This window comes from Haemorhous mexicanus, chromosome 3 (genome assembly GCF_027477595.1).
Source record: "Haemorhous mexicanus isolate bHaeMex1 chromosome 3, bHaeMex1.pri, whole genome shotgun sequence".
Taxonomy (NCBI): domain Eukaryota; kingdom Metazoa; phylum Chordata; class Aves; order Passeriformes; family Fringillidae; genus Haemorhous; species Haemorhous mexicanus.
In genome coordinates, this window is record NC_082343.1 from 67,823,467 (window position 1) to 67,842,736 (window position 19,270).

At 39.2% G+C, this 19,270-nt stretch overlaps 1 protein-coding gene across 1 annotated transcript in view; it reads left to right on the top strand.

The window, feature by feature from the left end:
* MCM9 (minichromosome maintenance 9 homologous recombination repair factor) overlaps nt 1–16,334 on the top strand; it is a 47,842-nt gene extending 31,508 nt beyond the window's left edge. Inside the window, exons 7-12 of the mRNA XM_059842218.1 lie at nt 2,805–2,979; nt 5,229–5,431; nt 6,480–6,683; nt 8,172–8,254; nt 11,950–12,095; nt 14,186–16,334. Of these exons, the coding sequence (XP_059698201.1) occupies nt 2,805–2,979; nt 5,229–5,431; nt 6,480–6,683; nt 8,172–8,254; nt 11,950–12,095; nt 14,186–15,704 (2,330 nt within the window). The 3' untranslated portion in view covers nt 15,705–16,334. The remainder of the gene's footprint in view (nt 1–2,804; nt 2,980–5,228; nt 5,432–6,479; nt 6,684–8,171; nt 8,255–11,949; nt 12,096–14,185) is intronic.
* Nucleotides 16,335–19,270: the final 2,936 nt, after the last annotated feature.

The window sequence follows — 19,270 nt, forward strand, 5'->3', positions numbered from 1 at the left end:
TTTTTTTTTTTTTTTTTTTTCGTCCTCCCTTTTTTCTGTGTGCATTAAAATCCAGGCAAGGGGAAAATCAGGAGGAAAGATCTTATCACACAACTAGTCAGCTCTCCATTCATGAACAAGAGGGACTCCACCTTAGTTTGAAAGCTGTTGCCTTGCGATGGCTTTATTTAAAAGGAAAAAAAAAAATCCTAAGATGCGACTTTATTTCAATTGCTGGCATATAGCTTATGGAACTGTGTTTATCCTGCCTACCACAAAAACTTTTATTAAAATTGATAAGGTTTAGATTCATATCTAGAAGACGCATCTTTTGTCAGTGTATCATATTTAAAGTTGTGAGCCCTAGGAGCTGAAGAAGAAAGTAATTTCCTTTCAAAGTGTTCATCCTCTGCAAGTTGTAAACAATGTAAGACCACATCCAGATTGGAAAGTGCCCTAAGCTGAAAGTTGAGGCTGAAAGAATAGTAGGGCAAAATATCATAACTAAATTAGAACCATGGGTAGAACAGGGACAAAACATAATCTTTTGTCCATTCACTTTAGGCAAAGCATTAAAGAAGCATTGTATCTCAACAAGACAAAAATCTGCTTGCAACTAGAGCTCATTTTGAAGTTTTATTAAACCTTAGTTATAAAAGGGAAGATTCAGAAGTGTTTAAAAGAATACTAAGTGGGTTTTTTTATATGCTAGGATTGTGTAGTATTGTATAAACAGCAACTGCAATGCTGGCAGCTTGGGAAGAGTGAAAAACTACTCTTAGTCCAGCAGTTATGATGAAATTGCTCCCAACACCTCCCAGAACAAGCGCTTTTGCTGTCAGAATGCACAAAACGAGTCTAATCAAGTAGGAAGGTGCATTAAGCTTTCAGCATCCCCTAAGAAGAATGTGAAAGAAAGCAGTGATTCACTTACAGGCTAAACCATCTTGCCTGTGGGGCTCCACCATGTGCGGAGGGGCACTTTCAGTTTGGGGCCATTTCAGCTCTTTGGGTTTTTGTTATGCTTCGTTTGGAGGGTTTTCTCTTCCTCTTTCTGTGCTGATTGTGCTGGGCGCTGGTGGCGTCCCGGCTGCAGGAGCCCCCTCCAGCTCAGGGCAGTGGCGCCAGGCTCGTCAGCCCAAGCCTGCAGCCCACGGCAGTGACCTCTTGGCCACTGGCAAGGGATATCCGTGCTGGGATAGAGCACCTTGCTGGCTGGGGAGCACAGCAGCCTTTGCTGGGGGGTGCTGGGTGCCCCAGGGGGGATGGGCTGTCTGCACGGCCCCGAGGGCAGCTGCTGGAGAGGCCACCCCAGAGGGGCTGTGCAGGGAAAACCAAGCATGCCTGTCAGGAAGCCATCCCTTTCCTCTATTTGTCAAAGGCTCAGGTGCCCTGCAGTGCTACGAGACAGGACATTTTGCTGTGCAGCAGCATTGCCAGTGCGAGGGCCCTGTGTGCAGCAAGCAGGCCATCTTGTGTGGCGGCAGGAGCCTGCAGCAGAGGCCGGCTCATGTCTGCCATGCACAGGGGACAGCGCAGAGCAGAGTGACACTGCTGGGACACTGACAGGGACATAGACACTGCAGAACCCCTGATGGCCTTCACAGCCCGGGGGGAGAGCAGAAAGTGCCCATGGCTCCGGGGGGGCAAGTTGTGTACCCCCCCCTCCCCCCCCGAATGTTCAGAAATAAATGCGCAGCCAGGCTCTCGTACTGCCTGGTACTCTGTGTTTCTGTAATTCTGCTGGGTGATTGATTGCCCACGGTGTTCGGCACACAGTCCAGGAAAACCAAGAAAGACTGGACATCGTGGAGCAGATTCCTTATTAGAATTTGAAGTACATATTATGTCGTCAGGAGGCATTTAATTCCAGTAACTTTTTGCTGGTCGTTTGCAAGCAAATAGGTACTGTGGTGGGCTGCACAGTGATGAGAAAGTCTTTGTAGCCCTGAACCAAATGGTGATTCTGTGATTCTTGTGCAGGTTTTGCCATAGAATTCCAGGAGATTTTGAGCTGGTTGCAGCTTGTCAACTACTAGGATATTTTCAGCTGAACACTGGAATGGAAAAGAAGGGCTAAAGATAGAGAAGAAGCAGGGAAATAGGGAATAGAAGGATTGGAGGGAGCTGCAGATACTTGCTAATGAGTGGCCGTTTCCACAGTTGTGCAGGGGTTTTGACTGGCTATCCACTCAGTGGTTTTTTTATTTCTTCCCTTTTTTTTTATTTCTTCCCCCATTTCATCCTTGGTGATCTTTGGATTTTCATTTTTGCTTCATGCTTAGAGGAAACAAAAAACTCATAAAGAAATTTAATTTCCTTAGTTTAAGGGAAGAATTTTACTCTGCTTTCTGGAGCCATGAGTTAAATGACAATTGAAATGTTTTGGTTTTTTCCCAAACTTTGCTTTGCAGCTCCAAAATTTCTGTCCATTTTAGTAGCTGATGTGGAGGAGGACCTGAATGGGTCTGTTCCATAATTTTGCAATCTTTGCCCCAATTTTCATTATGATCTGCCAGATCTACTCTTTGTATGCTAATCCCTTTTGTTGATTTAACAAAGTTCTAAAACAAGTCACAATCCAAGCACGGGAAGCTTAGCAGAATCTGCTCCACAGCTCCAGGCTAACCCACCTCAGCACTAGTGGGATTGCTTGCTGGTAGCTGTAAAGTGAGTTAAATTACATGGTAGAAGTACATGATGGAGCTTTCCTGCTGGTTTGCCCTCTGTCCATGGCTCAAGCCACTCTGCTGGGTCCCTTTCTTTCACTCAAGTTTACTCCTGCATTTTAAGGAAGAGACTGACTGAAGCATTTGATTCTTCAGGTTTGACAGTGACTGCTGTGAAGGAATTTGGGGAGTGGAATTTGGAAGCTGGAGCACTGGTGCTTGCAGATGGAGGCCTCTGTTGCATTGATGAGTTCAATAGTATCAAGGAACATGACAGAACCAGCATCCACGAGGCAATGGAGCAACAAACCATCAGTGTTGCAAAGGCAGGGTAAGTGGCATGTTAGCACATGTGAGAAAACAACAGGAGATTTTTCTCTTGTCCTTACATGTTGGAGGGATGCTGATTAAACATATCTGTTTTCTTCATTGTATGCAATAGTTTTGTTGTCAACAATATTCCTAAACTAGACAAGTCAACATTTCATACAACAGTGCACTACACCAGAGGCTGCAAGCAATCAGAATAAATACATACCCTCTTCACTGCTGGGTTTTCAATCTACTGCTATAGGCCAGGGCACTTTTCTACAAAGACTTGGCATTCTTTTTCTTGCCTTTTGCAGCAAGTGGTTGTAATAATCCTATGTGAAATGAGAAGCTTTGTGACTTTTTCTGTTGCAACTCAGAAAGTGGGGCTTCATTTTTCCAAAACCACAAAATCACAGAGTCATTAAGTTTGGAAAAGACCTTGAGGATAATCAAGTCCAGCCTATGACTGATTATTACCTTGTCAACTAGACCATGGCACTGAGTGCCACGTCCAATGAATTCTTGGACACCTTCAGGGATGATGACTCCACCACCTCCCTGGGCAGCCACTTTTTCAGTAAAGAAATTCCTCCTGATGGCCAACCTGAACCTCTCCTGGCACAGCTTGAGGCTATGATGTCTTCCTGTTCTGTAAAATCCAGTCATATTGCTTGGTAACCAAAACACATCAGGAGATTTCCAGGCTGCTGTATTTTCCAAGAGATTTGCAGGCTACTGAATTTTCTATGTTGGGTGTGGCATAACTATAAACTCCTGGTTGCTTTAAGTTCCTCCCTTTGTTTTTTCAAAGTAGTGTGTTCAAATTTTTATCTCCCCCACTATCCCCACCCACCACTTGGATCTTTGAGCTCATATTTCAGTTTGTTAGTCATATGCAGCTCTTATTCAGGCCCAAATTATTTCCTGGCTGGTATTTCTGAAATCTCTGCTACCCAAAAGGTATCACCCTTTTCACATTCCTTCATGTCACCTTCCACTCAGCTCTTGCTCCAGTCATATCTTGGCTCCTCTAAGTGATCATATCCTTCCCTTATTCTGAGCATCTCCATCCTCTTTATCAGACTGCAGACAAATAATCACAGAATATTCTGAGTTGAAAGGAACCCACAAAGATCATCAAATCCATTCTTAAGTGAATGGCCTATGTAGGGGTTAAACCCACAACTCTGGTGTTTTTAGCACCGTGTTCTTACCAACTGAGCTAATCTCAGGGTCATGTTGCTCTCACCTGGGTAATTACCAGCCTTTGCCAGCTGGGCACAAATACTTGGGATCAATATGGTCCTGTCTCCTTAGTAAGGCAGGGACATAGTTCAGCTGAGTTCCTTGTTGCAGCTGTTTGGATTTGATAGACCCAAACACAGTTTGCTAACTTGCACATAGATGCCCAGTTGCTCACTTTTAAGGACTACATATAATGAGGATTTTTTGAGTAGTAACTTAGCACACAGAGGTTAGGCACCTTGTTAATTTAAGTCTTATTTTGGTTCATGGGAGAATAAGTTTTTTTTCATGTTGTGTATAAGCTAGTGGAAGATCTGTGGTCCTTCCTCTCGTTTACTGAAGAACTTTGGACGTGAGGCAGCAGTTACTCAGGAGCTGACTAGAAATAGCTCAGTGACAAACCAAAGTTAGAATGCTTCTGCTGCTGCCTTACCCAAAAGGAGTGCATTTGGACTACTAGAGTAAAAATAATCTCTCCCCACATCCACAAGCACATGCTAGGACATCATGTTTAAGAGTGGAAAATGGCTGTTTCAGTTGATATGGCTGCCATCACTGCTAGCTTGGGTTCATATTCTTGTTTATACACAGGAATAAAACATACATTCATGTTACATTTTATTTTGCTCTCTTAAAATATGAATTAAGCAAAAGTGTTGCTTTCCAGCATTCAAAAGTGTTTGTATATGGTACAATCCTGCAATGCAATATTTATTTCTGAAAAGTAGTGTTGGTTTTCACTATTTAAGGATCTAGCTGTATACAGAGATTATTTGTGGCAATGTTGGTTGGTGCCTTTTGGTATCCAGATCACTGTCTGTCTCGTTGCTATTCTCTGACTGAAAAATGCTGCACATATAATAAATATTAATACAATAATTGTGTACATTGTTCAGCTCTTATGGTCTTTCAAGATAAGATGGGCTCTTTATAGGATAAAACCACAAAAGTTTTTAAAAGCTTTGGAATCCTTTTCCCTATCCAATTTTATTCAACCATAATGTTCACTATACCTTTCTCTAGCTTGGTGTGCAAGCTTAGCACAAGGACAACTATCCTGGCAGCAACAAACCCTAAAGGCCATTATGACCCCAATGAGTCTGTCTCTGTCAACATAGCTCTTGGCAGTCCCCTGCTGAGCAGATTTGACCTGGTTTTAGTATTGTTAGATACAAAGAATGAAGAATGGGACCACATAATTTCATCCTTCATCTTGCAAAATAAAGGTAAGAGTGGTCTTTTTAAATCAAAAGGTTGGGTTGGGGTATTTGTTGGGTGATTTTTTTTTTTGGTTGATTGGTTTCTGGTTTTGTTGCTTATTTGGAGTGTTTTGGGGGTGGGTTTTTTTGGTGTTTTTTGGTTGGTTGGTTGGTTGGTTTTATTTTTTTCCATTTTTTAGTTTGCTATTCTTGAATCTTTCAAATTAAGCAGCGTTTAGATTTTTGTCATGGTGGTTTTCTGCTGTATGGTTGTTCTTCAAGTAGATCACTAATTATTTAAGAGAGGTGAGCAGAGAACCCTCTACTTTTACTCTGAGATCATTTATAAGAGATTTCAGCCTAGACTACTCAGTAAGTGTATTGTTTCCCTCTCAGACCTTTACAGTGTTTGATCTGCAATTGTTCTGATTAACAGCAATTGTACTTGCTGTTAATCAGAAACTTAATTCAGGCAGAACAGCTCAGAGATGCATGTGCTGCAGGGCTCAAAGAATGAGCAGTAGCATTCTCCATGTGGAGCTTTGTGCTCTGGAATAAGGGAAGGCAGTGTGATTTGATTCTGACCAGCCCTTTCCCCATCCATGTCATGGAACATGGCTTTGATCCCCTTTACAAAAGAAGTGGTTAGAGAGAGCTTCTTCAGCTAGCTTCCTTTCCTTTCCAAAATATTTCCCTACAAAAAGTGTTCGGAATATGGCAGGTAGCTCTTGGCTCCAACAGAGTAGGTAAAACAGCCAGAGGAGGTGCATACACTCATGTAGCATCTTTCATTTTGAGGAGTTCCTGAGCTTGGCTCTGCCTTTACCATCTGGTGGGCAGTGAGGCTGACAGCAGTTCTCTAGAAATTACTGGAGGCTTTGCTGTGGATTTTGATAGGGGAGGGATCAGATGGTGTGTAAAATTCTGCACTGGAATTTGACCAAGTCCTTGAGGGCTAGTGTACAGACAGCCAGTGTGCCCCAAAAGTACAGTAACGTGTCTATTGAGCAGGAGTTTTAGGAAGAAGCTTGATGTCTGTTGTTACAGAATTACTGACAAGGGTGTTGTAATGCAGGCTGCCCAAGCAAATCAGAAAAGCTCTGGAGCATGGAAAGGATGAAGACCTACTTCTGCCTTATAAAAAGCATCCAGCCAAAATTGTCTGATGAGAGCAACCTGATCCTTGTTCGCTACTATCAGATGCAGCGTCAGAGTGACTGCAGGAACGCTGCCCGCACCACCATCCGCCTGCTGGAGAGCCTGATCCGCCTTGCAGAAGGTAAGGCCTTGGCATTTTTATTTTTAGGCTAACAATTAACCTTTATGAAAGGAATAGAACAGTATAATTATAGCCAGTAAGCAGAGTAGCAGCTTTTCCGTGGAGGTAGGGATAGGTGATTCTTGTGTGATTTTGTTTTATCCTTCTCATCTAAAGAACCTCAGAGCTGGAGATTTTGTGTGAGAAAGGGTATTACATTTAGACTTTTAAAGCCAGTTTTAATTTTGACATTCTCATATATATAATAAATATTAAAACCTCTGAAAGAAGTCACATTCAAGAGAAAAATCTCAGAAATTATTTGTCTTTATGAGAGGCAATCTCAGGATTTACTTGGCTCCATTTGAGTAAAATATTTGCTTCTACTCTGAAATTAATATAACAAAATAAGCATATTTTAAATTACTAATAACCCTAAAATTAATATCACATAAAATAGAACATATTTTTTGTTTCCTGAAGTATTAGTAGTCAAGGCCATATTTTGCCATACAACTCAAAAATTTCCAACTCTGAGTTCAAGTCATATTTCATTTACAAGAAAGAACTCAAAGGAGGCAGTAAGCCTCTTTATTTTATTTTATAAAATGGTTTCATTTTATAAAATGGCATATCAAATATTTTCAGGATGAATTTAAAAGAATGTATTGTATTTTGTATAGCAAGCATCAATGGCAGTGTAGAGTCTCCTACTTTAGATATTTGTGTTTTGTTCATTATTTTGAGGGAAAGACATTATCCATTTAAGTAAAAGACATCCCTAACTTTTCAAGATTCATATGTAATTTTCCCATTCACTGTTTCTTCCCTTCTTATCAGTTCATGAGATTGGGGCTTTTAGTAGGATTTTGTTCTTTCAAAGTATTATTTAGATGGTATTAACTAACCTGTCTTTCTATTGCTGAATAAGAACTGAGTGTGCTTCCACGGCCAATTAGGAAAAAGGCTTCAGGTCGTAAATTATTTGCATTATATCTCTTTACAAAAATCACTTTTTTTCTGCTGAATGGAGAAAGAGAATGAAGAAAAAATTAAAGCTATTGTAGAGAAAAGTATTTTAAATAATACCAAACCTCTGACACAGACCAGGTAGAGGAATAAATTTTTTCTGACCTGTGATGAAAGTTAGACCTTATTTTTTACTCTATGATGATGACATGTGCCTATGTAGATTAGAATGTTTCATATCACACCTGTTGTGATATCCAGCACTTTACATTTTTTAACTGCAGAATTTTAAGCGTCTTTTTTCTGTCGCTGTAACTGCAATTTAAAAATTACCCCTCATTGTTCACTAGAAAAACTAATCCTTCCAGTTTCTGTTGAAATTGACATTGAAATCAAAATCATTGTATTTATTTTTAAGTTATGCCCATGCATGAGTGTTTGAGGGCTGAAGAAATTTTAATATCTTGTTCCTTCTAGTAAAAAAACCCCAAAAATTGGTTTTTTACTTTGGTAACATTTGCACCCATTTATTTTTGATAGCTCATGCCCGGCTGATGTTTAGGGACACTGTGACTTTGGAAGATGCTGTAACTGTAGTGTCAGTGATGGAATCTTCTATGCAGGTAAGGTTCCTTGAAGATGTTGCCATTGGTGCAATACCACATCTAAGGGATTCAGTTTTACATGTAGACATGTGCCAGCTGCCTTCTTCTCCTTGGAAAGGATTTTATGGATTCATGCAAAGTAGGCAATCAGAGACCTTGACAAGTCTTTTTTAGTCCATCTTGATTGTTAAAATCCTTAAACAGAGATTATACTGAAAAATCTGGATTAGGATAAAGGCCTGCTACCCTTTTTCTAGGCTATGCAGTCTAAGTGAAGTTTTGGCACACTGTTGGCTTTTGGTAGTCTACATTTTAAAGACATTTTGAGGCAGAAATTGTGTGTATATCACTGTGTTTTCTATGATGTTATATAGTCACTCATTAATTAGGTATGAGAGAACCAAATCATTCTTTGGAGCAAGTTCAAACAGTTTCCTAGACCTACAATTTATTTTGCCATTAAATAATTTTAAACTATTTTGGTAGTAATAGTAAAACTCAGAACACTTAGAAGACAAATTTGATTCTTAGAAACCTTAAAATTCCAAAACTTTGGTTGGTCTGGAAATCATGCGTTCCAATTATCACATGGATTTATGTAATGTTTCTATGCAAAAAGGCATTGAAAAAATGTGAAGGGTTAGATTTCAGTTTACTGTAATATTGTTATTAGGATGTTGAAAAAGCAGCACATTTAGAATTAGTAAAAGAAATGTGACTCTGAAGGAGGGGTTTTTTAGTAGAAATATGGAAAATAATATAGACACTATTACTTCAGACAGAATATTTTAAAGATAAATAAATCTTCAGGCTTTGGAGTAGGAAAAAAATTACCACAAGCAGATTATCCAAAGTTTTATGTACAGGGGTTTTTAGCACATCTGAAATGTTTGTGTTTGGCTCTGCCAGAGATGATGTTCTCCTCTACTCAGCTGACTGGTCTGACCCAAAATGGCATTTCCTATGTTCCTGTATAGGTTGATTTGAATATTTTCAAATTAAAACAGTTTTACAGAGCATCTATTGGTTCAATAGGCCTGAAAGACCTTTGTGGAAGTAGACACGCCCCTTTTTTTGGAGACAGAGCTCTCCAGGATAGATGCACAAAGTCACATAGGGCAGGTAGGCACTTGTGATCTCCCCTGTCCTTTCAGTGAGGGTTGAGAGACTAATTGCAATTTGTGCCACAGATAATCTATTGCACAACGTTGCAAATGGAATTTATCTCAAAAATACTGTAGGGCCTGACCTTATTAAGTAGGAAAATTATTTCACTGTCTACTGCACTTCATCTTGCACTGTTTTGAAGAACTCAGCTTTTCAATGACAGCACTGCATCAAGTTAAAATATGAAGCTGTTGAAACTGCAGAAGATACCACATTCATTAGCTGTAATTAAACCTGTAATTAACTAGATGGAAAATTGATGGGACAGTGGTTTCAAATTAATATGGTTTTGAATATAAGAACTCTGAAATACTGATTGTTTTGGGTTTTTTTGGTGACAGATCAAAAAGTGAAACCTATGTATATAGTAATAATAATAATAATAATAATAATAATAATAATAATGAATGTATCCCCTGTGTGTGTCTCTCTACCTGATCAGCACAAGTAAATGCAAAAGAATTGTTTTAACTATGGGTCACCGTTACATTTTTTTACTGTCCTGCCCTCAAGGGCTGCAGGTTGACCGGGCCAGTTTCAACCCCCTACATTGTGTAACAAATTTTGTCTAATAAGAGTCAGTGAGAAATTTGCCTGAATTATGACTGCAGAAGATTACCTGGGAGTGCCTAGGAAAATGCAAATTTGAGATTTGTTATTTAAAGTCAGATTTTACTTTCCTCCTGATAAGTATGAATAATCACTTAAGTAGTTTATTTTTGGAGGAAGTGGTTTATTTGTTTTATTAAAAAGAAGATATAAGTAGCATGCAAAAGCAGTAGCATGCATTCTGTTTATTTTCAGAAACAGATTCCTTCTCTAGAAAAAAAAAAAAAAACCACACCATTTTGTAAAAATACATCCTGTGTTTGCTGCCTAATTGCCAGTGTCTAGAATGAAGTTGTAAATGAGGAAGTGCCAGTATCATTCTGGAAGGACTGGCCGCCACCTTTTAGCTCAGCAAACTCCTTCTTTGACAAAGTCTTTGCAACTTCTACAAGTCTGGCAAAAAGTAATGTTCTTGCCAGTATAAAATTGAAGTTCACAGTTCTTCTGTGACTGGGTATTTCTTGTGAGCTCTCTTGGGAAGGGGGACTTTCACGTTTTCATCATCAACCAACATCACTGGAGTTTTTTGTTTTGTTTCACCCTCTAATTCACCTTTATATTTCTGTTTCCTGCTTTGTTTTTGTGAGCATATTCCAAACCCCTCTGGCTTGATTGTTTCTTTGCTTCATTTTCTCTTGCTAGCATTATCTCCCTCCTTCTCTTGGTCATGTTTCCATCTTTGGTTTATTCTCTTTCCAGTCCCTCTTCTTTTACTCCTTTTTATAATTTGTTTTTCCATCCCTAGGCATTTTACACCTTCCCTTTCCACTAACTTTTCCTGTAATACTTTTTCTGTTTAAGATCCTCTTCCCTCAGTTTGCAGTGGTTTTTTCATGTGGTTTCCTTGCTCTACTCAAAATGATATCTCAGAATCTCAGAGGGGCAGGTATCTCAGAGACATGAGCTGCAGCACAGGAATTAAACTTCACAGATGTCTTAAATTCACTTAGAATTTCACATGCACACACAATATTTAAAAGAAGCTCCTTGTAATGGGTTAGTGAAGGACTGAAATGTCAGTGAGGGCAAGACATTATTGTAGCCCATGGCTGTGTATCTCAGGATGTACAACCACGTAGTCCTCTTTTTTTTTTCCACTGGGTCCCTAGGTCACATGTTGACAGTATTCAGTCTGAAAGCGACTATCTTTTGTTAGTGTTTTGCTCAATATTTTGTTTATTACCTGCTGAGCTTTATACATTAGACAGGAATGGTAAATGCTAACTAATCTGTGGCAAAAAAGAGGGTTTGTGGTGTGAGGTGTTTTTTTCCAATTAACTACAGAGCTATTCTAGATTATTTGTTGTGGAACACATCACTGTGCAGATGCTCTGTTCTGAATAAGAACCAACTTCATTTTACCAAAGTACAGCAAAAATTTTCCCAGATGAAAATCCCCTACGGTTTGCCGGAATTATTCACTAATAGTAAGTTACTCTTAAAATGCCATTCAGAAATATTTCTGCACAATAATTTACCCTGTGCTGATAAGTCTTAATATCCAGGTCTTTTCTTTTAAGAAATCAGGCAAAGGTAATTAAAACTTCTAGCAGTCAGAACTTCTTCAGTTAAAATAATTCCTCACATGGGCACAATTTTTACAAGGTATTTGGAAAATATCTTCAATCTTAATTTTCATTTTCAGTTATGACGTTCTCAAGCTTTAGGTGGACTTCCCATTCCATGTGTGAATAGAAATAAGCAAGTAGGAGTAAACTGCAGGCTTGGTCATGTAATTGCTTTATGTTTATGAGTAATTTTGACTGTGTGAGCAATCTAATAGGATTATTTGTGGGGATACAGTTATCAAATATTTGCAACCTTAAGCTTTAAAACATCTATGAGAGAATTTCAGATAATATGTCTCTGTTGTTTAAATTTGGTGTTTAATAATAAAGGTAGTTTCCTATTTTTTTTTTATCTCCTTGGTGCCATAGGGGGGTGCACTTCTTGGAGGCATCAATGCCTTACACACTTCATTTCCAGAAAATCCGATGGAGCAATACCGAACACAGTGTGAAATCATATTGGAGCGGCTGGAGCTGAAAGATCTTCTGCACAAGGAGCTACAAAGACTTGACAGGTTGTAATACACAAAATAATAAACTAATTCAGAAGGGAAACAATTTGTTTCACAATAGGATCTGCAAGGGACTCCTTTAGAGGGCATGGATAATCAGGGATATTGTTTTATAGCAGCACTTCCAGATCATCACAAGATCACTTTTTCCTCTCGGTTATAGAATTTACAAACATTTTAATGAGTTTCCAACTCATATCTCAATATTAGATACTCAGATAAGTCTCAAAAGTGCTTCTTAGAGTTAAAATACTAGATTGGGTAGCTGAGCAAATAATTTTATATAACTTTTTTGCTACTTGTTTGGTAAAATACAGCAGATCTGCTTCATAATTTTTTTAAGCCACCTTTTGTATTGGGCTTGTCAGGATCCTTCCCTTTCTGTTCATGAAAAATGTAAGCCTGAATCAAAGTTCTGTTCTTTTGGGTGATTTTTCTTTTTTACATGCTGGAATTTTCACTGTTGCATCTCTAGTTTTCAGCTCATTGCAATACCCTTTGGGAAACCTATTTGTTGTTATTAATAGAAAACTTTTAATGAAAACTTTTTACTTATAACCTGAGAGAAAAACCCTAGAATTGGAAGGAAATAAAACTAAAAAAATCAAACAAAAAACTCACATTTTCTTCCTCAAATTAGATTAAGCTTTAAAGAAACTTGTTTTTCCTTACTGTTAAAGGAAGATAAAAGATTAATTTTGTTAAAATTAATGGAAACAGCTGGGAGAATTCGCTTTTCCTTTGAATATTTTTGAGACTTATTTTGTAACTTATAGTAATGATGTGTTAAATAACCACAGAGCCAACATAAACAGGTGAAAGTGAGATATCTTCCACAGACAGACAAAAGCTAGTTTTAAAACAGAGGTAATTCATAGGGGTCATAGAAATGCAGGATGGGATGGGAGATCAAATACAAAGAGAGGATCAAGGCTGCATTTGACCTTCCTGGCAGGAGCTCACATTATCTGCTCTGAAGCCTTCTAATGATGAGGATTTTCTGTTGCCATTCTGTAGTCTCTTCCATGAGAGAAACCCATAAAGGTTTTCCCAATATCCCACCAAATGGCCTCTGCTGCAAATTAAGCTGATTTCTTCTTCTCTCTCTTAAACAGCTTCAGGAATGCTAAATTAGTGTCCTCTTTAAAACAAGCCATTCTGTATTGCATGGTTTGTTCCATGCATTCCCCCTAAACTATATTTCAATAAAACAAGCATGCATCCTATATCTCATCCCTTCCTGATGAGTCATATAATTTCTGCCACCTTCCATTTAAAAATTTAAGAATATACATGTTAGTAAACAATTATAGTAATTATTCTAAACATGTCTATACATGTCTATATAGTGTTATATCTCTCCCAGAGCAAAGAAACTGTTTAGCAAAAACCAGATTGCTGTCTGCCTTGGAAAATACGTGTTTAGGTACAATAAACAGAACATCAGCTATTCTGAGATTGGAAGGAACCCTCACTCAAGCACCTCTGTTGTTTTGGAGGGCCATGATAATGCTGATAGCCAAAGACAGTGATGATTAAGTTTTATAAGTGATTTGAGATGCTTTCATTCTTTCACGTTTTTGACATGTTGAGTAGATAGTGATTATGAGAGAAACCCCAAAACAACCACTGTTCCAAGTAATATCCAGATTTTCCATTCCAATAACTCATGTGAGACTTTACCTGGCTCAGGATAAGATTTAATTAGGTTCCTGTTCTAGAAGATAGACTTACAGAATGTATAAAACCTGCAAGGGACTCTAGCAATGATTGTCACTAGTGCAAAGCTGTTTGTGTCATTTTTATTCTTTTTTGTTTGGTTTCCCAAGGAAATGTAGTTTAGGTTTAGGTTGCTTTCTCTGTCCATCTGCCTGCCTTCTATTGGGGACACTAAATTCTGCCACTTACTGTCAAAGGTGCTGAAATATTACAGACTGCAACACCAGCTTTTAGGGCTGTATGCGAAACTTAATAATATACTTTTGTGACCTGCATTATCTTTCCACCAGTCATACATATTGGGTATCACTAATGCAATGAAGAAAGAAAAAGGAAGAAAATTAATTTCTTATTGTGTTTTTTCCATGGTGTAGATTGCAAAGGGAAAATTCATGCCAACAGCAGCCTGAAGAAACAAATTTCAGTACTACCACAAGGTGCTCAAATGAGGATGCATTTGGGCAGTCAAAGCAAAGGTCTCAGTCAGAACCTTCAAATCAAGAAGGGGATAACTCTGGGCCACAGACACCTTTGCTTGAAGGCAGCTGTGAAGGGAATATTCATCTAGACCCCTTGTGCAACCCAGCACATGGTAATAACAAAAATACAAGCAGCCTGGCATGGTTTGACAGCATGGAAGAGAGCAGCATTGATACTGAAGAAAATTCTCAGAGGAAGTCTCATGTGCCCAAGATATCTCCAAATAATTTGACTTCCAAAACTTCAAGTTCTGAAGAAAGCTCTGCTTCAATACCAAGGAAGCAAAATGGAATAAGAGAGTCACCAGCAGCTGTGGATCTGCATGCTCCTCTGAAACAAAAGGACAAAGTTTCCAAGTTAAGGAGGAAAAGGACTGAAGAACACAACTGTTCTTCAGAAGATAGTATTGCAGACCCAGCACCAAGTGCTAGTGTGCAGGATTCAGTTATTCAACAACATGCTTCTAGAAGCTGGAAGAGACTGCACAGGGAGAAGTCATATGGATTCTTTACAAGTACACAGGACCCCGAGGCAGAGGTCCTTCCTTCAGTATTACCTGCCTCTGGCCTGCCAGATCTCTCAAGTGATGCAGATTCTGTGCTAGGAGAAGAGAACAGCATATCAGTAGCAGCAAAAAGTACAGCAGTTTCCATAAGAAAAAGAAGTAAAGATCAAGTAGTGAAGGAAACAAAGGTAGTGAGTTCCCATGAGCAAGAAAGTGAAAGTCCCCCAGCTGCTAAACTAGCTAAATTTTCTTTCAGACCAAGGACAAAGCTTGGTCATTCTTCAGAGAAGACAAATGAAGAATTTTCTCATTTTCCGAGTGAGACTATTTTTAAGCCAGGAGAGCAGCTCCAGGGAGAGCAGCTTCCAGAGGAATGCTGCCCACCTGAGAAAAGCAAGATGACATTGACTCGCTTAGGAAAATGTAGTTTGGAAAAAGGATCAGTTGATGATAAAGGGGAAGAAGAGCGGCAGAGTCGGACCTTAGGGGAAGAGATCAGAGAAAGTGCAGCAAAATGCTCTGATGTCAGTTTTGATGCTGTGCCACCTCCACCCACTGAGAGGAAAAGGGAAGCAGAGGAGAAACTGGGTGGTCCAAGCACAGGGAAGGTGCGCTCCAGCACATTAGCTAAGCTGTCCACCTTCTCCTTTGTATCACGTCCTGAGGCAAAATCAGAAACCTCACCTGCTGTTAAGAATGACAAGGAAAGGAAGCAAAGCAAGGAAAACCAAAGCCTGTCGCTGCAGGGGCACATGAGCAATCCTAGCAAAAGGAAGAGTTTTGCATTTGGAAATTCTAGTACAGCCAGCATGGTCACAAAGACATCTCTCTTCTCCATAGCAGAGCTGGATGATGCTACATTAGATTTTGATTGGGATAAAGAGGTTAGGAAAAATCCAAGCACGTAAAATTTCCATCCCCCCAATTATTTAACATGCAGTTCTTCTGAATCTTCACCCTTCTATCACTTGTACCCCTGTTTTTCAAAGCATTTCATGGAACCATCCTGGACCTGTGAACATACTATCTTTAAGGGCCATATACTTTACATAAGCAAGAACTGTATGTGCTGCAGGCCTGATTTGGCTTTTAGTTTTCTCAACTCTTCCCAAGACTGTTTATCTCAGCTCACTGTTTTGATTGAACTGATGAACCCTAAAGACTTGTATAGCTATGTTCATGTGTCCAGAGTGAGTGGTCTTGCAGAAGAGCAGTCTTAATTGACTTTATCCTTTATTTCATGTAACTCTCAGAGCTACACATTATTCAGCTTGTCCTTCCAAGTGACTGTGCCACTTCAGAAAAATGATGGCACTCAAAGTATGTCGTTATATTTTGTTCATTTGTATGTGCAATTTTTCTCAGCAGTTACCAATATTGTGATCTGTCATCATGCTATGGTAAATGTTTCTTTATTATGAACATCATGACAACTTTGCTTCATCTTTGATTTGTAACATAGCTGATGTTGAAAACATAGATTGAGAGCTTTTTGTTTCTGTTTTTTACTTTTGGTTTTAAATACACTGGTTCAGATATATGTGTCTGTATTCTGGGTCATTTTATCAAAACCCAACTCTGTAATAAACACACAGTTCCCCACTGCAGAGACAACGAATTTCAGGTGATTGAATGGGAGTTGTCAGTAACCAGGGTAACTTTAATGCAGGCATTAAGCCCTGGCAGATAAACTACACTTCAAACCTAGCAGCACAGTGAAGAGCTTCCCTAGTGTAGCTGGGTTCTGAGTCAGATAATGTTTACTTGGATATTTAATTATTATTAGAGTTCTCCTGCATCTGATCTCTAGTTCCTCTTCTGTAGCATGCTGCATCTTGTGCCATACATTTGTCTAATGGGAAGTTAATCTACTAATGCATTCCATATTTACAGAGAAAGGTAAGCCTTAATTTTCTTCTAGTGACTTGCCTGGTATGTTTCTTCTGTGTTTGAATTCTCTGCAGAATATTCTTGTTATAACCTGCAAGGTAAACAGAGAATGGAGTGGTTGCTTACTGCACAGTAAATCCCTTGGGAGACTTGCTAGCAGAAAGATCTGATTCTCTCTTTATTTGCTTAGAAGTAGCTCATTTGAAACCAAGTGAGTTAAAATACTGCAGAACTTCAGAGAATTGAGGGAGTGTGGGGCCCAAGTACATCAGAGTGGTACAGTGAAATTATGGGAACACTAAGGGCAGTGTTGGCTTCAGAGTTCAGCAAAATGACAGAAACCTTGCTGTGCAGATTGATTGTGTGCTAGTTCTTCCACTGGAAATGTGCCATCAACTAAGACAAGTGGAATTCATCCACCTCCCTCCCAAAGCACAGAGCCCCCCTATTATGTTCCTTCTCACTCCTGTGCCAGGGTGAGGTTGATGTGCACCCATGACCTATTGCCCATGAAAATAAGATGTATCCTATGGGGGGCTGTGTCTGCCCTGAAAGAAGGGTCAAGAATTCTGGACCCATGAACATTTGTGATGGTCTTCCTACTTGAATTTTTTTGCATCAGCCACTTGCATGGTGTGGTCTCTTTTACAGTCAGAAATCCTCTTTCCTAGTTTTTGGGTTTTATGGATGTTACTGGCTGGCCAGTGCAATGCCAGAACATAGCTACTTTTTTACTAGCCAAGCTTTTCTAACCCTAAAAATAATATGTTTGAGCACATTAGGACAAGTTTGATAATGCCCTGGAGACTTTCCAGACTTTCTGGAAAGAGCATGGTTGGGTCACTATCGGCCACTTGGATATGTTTTAGGCAGCTAAATCCAAACATAGACTGTAGAATTTAGGTAGAGTGAATTTGTCAGTTTTGGTAGTGTCTTACTGGTAATTAGTTTTTGTGGGATAATATGCTAGATAGTATATCAGTAAAAAAAGAAACTTTTCAGACTGCCCTGATTAGAAGTAGTCAGCATACTATATTAAATGGAACAGTGATTCCTCACTGAGCAGAGGTTTTTGAGATTTCCCATTCAGAAACAAAGAAAAGGAGGCATAGGGACATTCCACTGAGCTTGCAGAAAGGCCCATCTTCTCTACACTGTTGGAGGAAAAGTACTGCTGCCTTTCCAAACTGTCTGCAAACAGGTCCTATTCACCCAAGTGTAAGGGGGTAAGTGAGATTGTTCTTTACCAGACCAATTGAAATACTACTGTTGTGGTACTGCTTCTGATGCATAGCATGAATTCAGAGCATCCAAGATAAATGAGGAGCTCACAATAATAAGAAAATTATACCTACTGCTGATTTACTCTCTCCCTCCCTGTTGCCATTGCTACAGAACACATCTATCAGTGCTTTGGCAGGGAACATTGCTAACTTTTTTCCTTTCCCTTTATAAGCCAACTTCCCCCACAAATAATCACAAGGTTTAATGTTTTTTGAGTGCTACAATAGCCCAATGATTGGAGAATTTAAAGCACTATGGCAGTAGCAGTCTGCTGGGCTAACCTACAGATGAATTTTCTTTTTGAGTGCTTTGTGCAGTCGAGGGGCAGATGAGTCACTTCCTCTCAGCCTGTCTTCCTGGCCATGAACTGAGTCATTCTCTGTTTTATCACTTGCCTCTCTGAGTCTATGGTCTACCAAATCAATTATTACTGAATACACTAGTATTTTATTAAGCTGTGTTCATGGAAGGAGAATGTATATGCCTGGTCATGCAATGTCAGTGCAGCTCCCTCCAAAGCTCCCCTGAGAGGTATTACCCATCCTATCTAAGAGTCTTCTGGAGCAGATACCTAGTTCTTAAGCTTGTAAAACAGCCCAGAATAGGAAACACTTGCCATGTAAACATATTACAAAAACAGCCTTCAGTTCTTTCCAGCAGTATGAAAATTTTAAACATGCCACAAAAAATGTGGCAGAAGTTGAACTGAAAAGGGAGTGTGTGCCATGAGGCTGAGCTCCTCTGCTAACATGTTCTTGTGCTGACCTCCAGCCAGTCTTCTTCATATGCTGCTTTTCATTCTAAATAGCTGCCAAGCAGAAGAAAACCCTACATGGCTGAGTTTTCTTGTTGTTTATGTTATTCTTAAGTGGTCTGAATGTTGTGATTCTTGTTGAAGACATGAGTTAATGAGTTAAATATCATAATGTGATGTGCACCAGGATTACAAAACCAAGTGAGCTAAAGCCAAAGACAAGGCAAAGTCAAACTGAACTGAAACTTCTGATTTGTGGATTCCATGTGAAAGATGTCCCAAGTGAGGATATATAATATCCCATTCTAGAGAGAATGTATTTATTGATGGGAAGATGAGGGAGATAGAGTATTAAGTGCTCTGTATTTCATGTGAATGAGGCAATAGCTTCATTAATAATGAATAATAATTATGTCATCTCCCTTAGGTATCTGGTGTGCCTTTGCTTATCAATACTTTTCTTCCTGTTAGACAGAAGAATATTAATAGTTCCAGGGAATAACATTGTCCTTTACTTAATAAGGAGGACAGTTATTTTAGAAAAGA